Source organism: Haliotis cracherodii, unplaced genomic scaffold (genome assembly GCF_022045235.1).
Source record: "Haliotis cracherodii isolate W230 unplaced genomic scaffold, xgHalCrac1.p SCAF_4, whole genome shotgun sequence".
Lineage (NCBI taxonomy): Eukaryota > Metazoa > Mollusca > Gastropoda > Lepetellida > Haliotidae > Haliotis > Haliotis cracherodii.
In genome coordinates this window covers 27,547,280-27,553,279 of record NW_027266297.1, presented here as the reverse complement: position 1 = coordinate 27,553,279, position 6,000 = coordinate 27,547,280, and the positions used below count along the sequence as shown (strand labels likewise).

General features: G+C 38.9%; 1 protein-coding gene across 2 annotated transcripts in view; it reads right to left on the bottom strand.

Moving 5' to 3' along the window:
* Positions 1-4,729: 4,729 nt before the first annotated feature.
* The window catches only part of LOC139480385 (metalloprotease TIKI1-like), a 98,700-nt gene continuing 97,429 nt past the window's right edge, over positions 4,730-6,000 (bottom strand). For both annotated transcript variants that reach the window (XM_071263451.1, XM_071263452.1), the window contains 2 exons: positions 5,313-5,408; positions 4,730-4,998 (listed from right to left, as the gene is read on the bottom strand). In XM_071263451.1, the coding sequence (XP_071119552.1) occupies positions 4,839-4,998; positions 5,313-5,408 (256 nt within the window). In that variant the 3' untranslated portion in view covers positions 4,730-4,838. The remainder of the gene's footprint in view (positions 4,999-5,312; positions 5,409-6,000) is intronic.

Here is a 6,000-nt window from a genome sequence, read left to right as displayed (position 1 = left end):
TGGAGAATAATAATGGATTTATCATTATTAAACCACGTGTAAACATTTCTGTTATTCTTTCAACAACAAAGATTTTTTTCCATAAAAACGGATTTTTTTTCCCTTATCTGTTTCAGTACACCTATTATCCATTCTTCAGCAATAATTAAATCTTATCTTTGTTAAAACAAAAAGTTTCATCACAAATTCAAATATCCATTCGCACTTAAGAATATATTCATAACATATCATCACGTGTAAGCTTCACCTGCTAAAATGTTTATCCCCTAAATGACGAATATAAGCAGAAAAAACAAGCACAATCACAAAACCTTTCAGACAAATCTGGATATCTACCAACACTTTGGTAATCTTAGGTAAGACGTCTTCCTGATAGACATAACATTAATAGGCAACAACACACCCGCCCCTCTACAAGCAAGCAGTCTCATAGCACTTGTCAACCAAACCTGACACTAAATTAATTTGTAAACTCTATCATGTCAGGCCACTCCTCAGCCAATGGGAAGCTCTGATTTAATTATATCTGTCATCAAGGAGTATTTAACTCTTCCTCCAGGTCTTGTAACACTTGTTCCTGAACCAAGTGAGGTAATAAGTTGCATAAATATTTATTTTCTAAGATTACCCAGCATCCTCATTTGACAGGCATAATTGTGTTTAGCTGATAAAGGCACCAGTTGTCGGTGTGAGTAGAAGCAACTGTGATGATTGGCTGGGAGAAGATCCCAGAGGAATCGCCACACACAAGAACAATCTGTGGTCTTATCTTTGGTCACAGTGCAGTTTAAATCAACTGGGAGGAACAGGTACAAAACCTGATGTACAGACAGGATATGTATCACACTTCAATAATTACAGCCATCAGTTCTCCAAAAACATTTTACAAACCCAATTAACTAGATTATTTGGACACTGTCGATAAGATTCTTCTTTTAGACCAGCCATAATAGATGTTGCTGATTTCAAGACTGGGGTTTTGATAAGTAAATGAGCTTTTAATGAATTGTCGAAATTTTCACTGATGTGAGTCACGACAAGGGTATTTACATCGAAATAACAATGGAGAACTTTTGTCAAAATAAGGACACTAATGTAGCTGCTTCCTCTCTTTATGAAAACATAAAACATTTTTCTGCATTATTTTCTAAAATGAAAATATTTTTCCATTTCAATGAAATGTCTAATATCAGAGTAAACACAATGGGATTCATCCAGAGGCCAACACTTGACACAATCTCATTAAAATCAGATCTTAGTTTTCGCTACCGCTAAACAAAGATCTGAGGACATCCCATTACGGGTCACGTCAGAACGACCTTTCGCGAACATTGACCGACCAATGAAATGACTGACAAGATATCGACATTAGCCAATCAGAAGGCTGCTTTCTCGAGCACTAGTTTCAAATTGGCGACTACGCTTCGAAACATATTTTGACGTATTCTCGATAAGATAAAAACTGATAAGAACTTCCTAGAATGGTATATAGATGGCCTAGATTGTATGGATATAATCATAAAACCCATAACTGTCGCTCGGAATACCCCATGTTAAATATTTCGTGGTTGCATGATTAGAAAACACATTCCGACTGTCACTTTCATCATCTGGTAAGCGACGTTCTGATTGGTTGGATGAACGGTCGTTCTGACTCGACCCATACTGGGATGTCCTCAGATCTTTGTTTAGAGATAGCGAGAACTAAGATCTGATTTTAATGAGATTGACACTTGACACAATAGCTGTTCGGTTATGAATTTATAAACCTATAGTGACATCATCCTATTTTTCTTGAGATTTCTTCAAATAGTGGAAAGCCTGCAAAATGAGTTGCTGGGATCTATGCCCAGGGCATTCTGAGAGAATTAGGTCATAAATGTATAAAACCTCATACCTAAAGTATACCACCTTATATTTCCTTGGTACCTCATCTTTCAATTTGTCAGAGTTTAAAAAATTCATTTTCCCAAACATAACAGGAACTGTTTTTATGTACAAAGAACAATACAAAACAAAACAGACAAAACAAGGTATCCATAGCAACACCTGTAAGACATAGTGGTAACTATGACAATAACTGACAAGACTTTGGTATCCATGGCGGTAACGGACAAAACATGGTATCCATGACGATAACTGACAAGACATGGTTACCATGACAAAAACTGACAAGACATGGTCTCCATGATGATAAACTGACAAGGCATGGAAACCATGACGATATCCTTTCTGCAAAATAGCATACAATCTAGAACAATCACAGATAATTTCTCTCACAACCATCTCTCTTCTCTCTGAAAGCTTGGGTATCCTGATTGTCATACTGCTTACAGATTCCTACTATCATACAAGTCGGCACAGGTGGCCCAGTTGTCTAAGGCGCTGCAAGTTCACTGTGCAGAGTTGTGTCCCTTGAGCATGCCAGAAACCTACACTTTCAAATCTTACAGTTTAAAAACCAGGGACTTAAAACAGTCTTTTTCAACAAAGGTAAGAAAAGAATATAAACAACATACTAATCAGCTCAGAAAGCAGAAACCATGATGACACTGGCACCAGGAATGGCAGCATTTCATAACATCCTCATCATCAGCTGTGGAATCAAAATCCACATGCCATGGTGACATTGGCGCCAAGAATGGCTGCATTCATAACATCTACATCATCAGCTGAGGAAGCAGAAATCGAATGCCATGGTGACACTGGCGCCAGGAATGGCAGCATTCCATAACATCCAAGTAATCAACTGAGGAAGCAGAAAACACATGCCATGGTGTACACTGGCGCCAAGAATGACAGAATTTCAGAACATCTACATCATCAGCTGAGGAAGCAGAAACCATGATGACACTGGCGCCAAGAATGGCAGAATTTCAGAACATCCACATCATCAGCTGAGGAAGCAGAAACTACATGCCATGGGGTCCTTAACTTCTTTTGAATAGTATATGATGATCATGAATCCTAGCAGTTAATGATTATCTACATTACAGAGAGGCATGTCTTGGTTTCACTCAACGCACTGACTACATTGTCTGGACCTGTACTGAAACTGTGCACCAGACCTTGGATCACAGTTCCTCTTTAAGCAAACCATGCATCACTTGTATACCTCTCAGTGACATATGCTCAATGATCAGAATGGAATTCAACTTTGGTATCAGGTACATCTACTGGCACAGCAGCTGAATGGAAAATTGATGACAACTTGGTGCAATCAGTGTCATTAACCACACATTGTCATCATATTCTAAAACATATGTCAGACTCAGATCAAAGGTAAGATCAATGGCAGTATCTAAGATCTATGGAATATATCTCATGGTATTTCTACTCTGGGTAAGCATCTAGTCTTTGACATAATAAGCGCCCTGCTCTAATAAGCTCCCACTGCGATATTTGCCAATATATTGGCTCGTGAACAATCTCAATTAGCACACTTCCGACTGATCAATGTACACACGACTTATTTATTTGTGTATAATACGCACTTGTGTGTTGTATGCACCCTTAATTACGGGCAATTAAATTCTGGAAAAACATATCTGTCGTGTATGATATGCACTGACTTTTCTTGTGTATCATTTCAGGCTGTCAGCATAAACCATGGAATTGATCTTTCAACTCTTTCACCAAAATTATATTCTAATAAGAGGCCCCTATTTCTATTCTTGAGAGCGTCCTGGGCACTTATTACATCGAATACAGTATTTAATAAAGTGTTCCTCCAAATTCAATTTGCACCCTTCATCCCATCCATCTCTTGCAGTCTGTACTCTTCCTACCTAAAGAGACTTCTGGGTTCCTTATTACTTGAGGGTGCCCTTTTGAAATTACTTTTATTAAGCCTTACTGATAAACTTACTTTAAGGACAATTATAGTCAATACATGCATCCCATGGCAATAAGACTGATAATGTCTTAAGCCACTTCTTCTTCCTGAGGTAAGGGAGTTAAATGTCCATAACAGTCCAGTTTCCACCCTTGCTGAAGTGTGTAATGATATCAACATCCGGTTCATAAACATTGTGACTGTCGTGCAGATTTCGGTAGATTGCAGGATTTGCGGAGCATGTATACCATTAACTGGGCGTCAAGAGATATTTTCAAACTCTTTTCATGTTTTTAATCAATGTGCCCATGTGATTTAAAGCACTTCGCGAGGCAAGAGCCATTTTATTTTACAATTTAGATCATGATTATTGATCAGATTGTCTTGACTGGGCGCCGCCAAACCGGTGAAGCAAATGCATGTGATAATAGAGGAGGAATCTGATTGGTCAATAGCAGGGACATCAAAGAGCCATAACTCGTCATAACCACTGGTGGCACTATGAACGAGTCACAAAATTCAAGCTTATGTCGGCAAGGGTGAAAACTGGATTTATACTACCTTGCCTGGGGAAGATGAAACTACATAGACAATCTGCCACAGATAACTCGATCTGAGTCCGACTTATATCGGACAGGATACGGTGGATCATACAAAGAAAGTCAAATAACTTATCTCAATATATTTGGCAGCTAATATGTTTAACTATATTACAATTACAATAGCATTATGTACCACTTTCCCTGTGACTTCCTCAGTCTGGAATTCAACAACAATAAAGTCTTTATCACATATACACATCTCCAACCAATCACAGAGATTCTGGTGTTCACATGATCCCATCTCACCAATCATAGCTCATCACATGATCCAATTGATCAGCCAGAGCTTCCAGTCTGACCAATCACAATTCTTCTCCAATCACTTAATGTATTATTGTCCAATCAGAGTCCTTTTTCTCATTTCTGCAGCACAAGATTGTCACATGACTAATGTTGACCAATCATATGTTGGTGTAGCCTATCATTATTGCCAAGCACAGTAACAAGGCTGTAGAGTGGATGCTTCCAGCTCCACTTTTGTAAAAGGAATACTTGTTGACAGGAGGAAATGTGGTCTGTCGGTGCTTAGGAGGAGTCTCAGCCTCTTGAAGGTAATCGGGCCTGGAACAAAAATTCACAGGGTTGTCAAAGATGAACATTCCCTCTCATATGTTAACAAAACAACAACTGTTTTGTCACAAATGCAATATCACTTTTTATCATTATTTTATGTTGATTGAAACTGTGACAGACATTGATTTTAATGTTCAATTTATACCCAAAGCAGGAGCTGAGCTATCTATTGGCTAAACTAACTCGTCATTTAAACAAATTATTTTGACTTTTGACTAGCATTTTCATGAAACCTACTCAATGCCAGCTCCTCAGCTATCAGCAAGGATGATGTTGGTGCTGCACATTCGCTATCTACTTACCCATCTCCTTCCATCCTGACCCACAGATCATTGAAGGTTTTTCTGCCACCACTATTTTTCTTCCTTTTTCGTTTTCCTCTGTGGTCAAAAGGCAAACTGCAAATAGATAAGTCACAAATAACCAAAGAAATCTTGGAGGCTGAAATTCCCTTGTTACTCAGTTATGATAAGACTGATGCACAAGATATTAGGAGGTCCTAATTAACACCTGAGCACATCTGACCCATTCTTACCTGTCCTTAGTAATACCTGTGTACATCTGACACCCTCCTACCTTTTCTAATTAACACCTGGCCACCTTCTATCTGTCCTAATTAACACCTATGACCATCTGAACCCTTCCTAACTGTCCTAGTTAACACCTGACCACCTTCTACCAGTCCTAATTAACACTTATGACCCCTTCCTACCTGTCCAAATTAACACATGTGAACATCTGACCCCTTCCTACCTGTCCTAATTAGCACCTATGAACATCTGACCCCTTCCTACCTGTCCTAATTAGCACCTATGAACATCTGACCCCTTCCTACCTGTCCTAATTAGCACCTATGAACATCAGACCCCTTCCTACCTGCCCTAGTTAACACCTGACCACCTTCTACCAGTCCTAATTAACACTTATGACCCCTTCCTACCTGTCCAAATTAACACATGTGAACATCTGACCCCTTCCTACCTGTCCTAA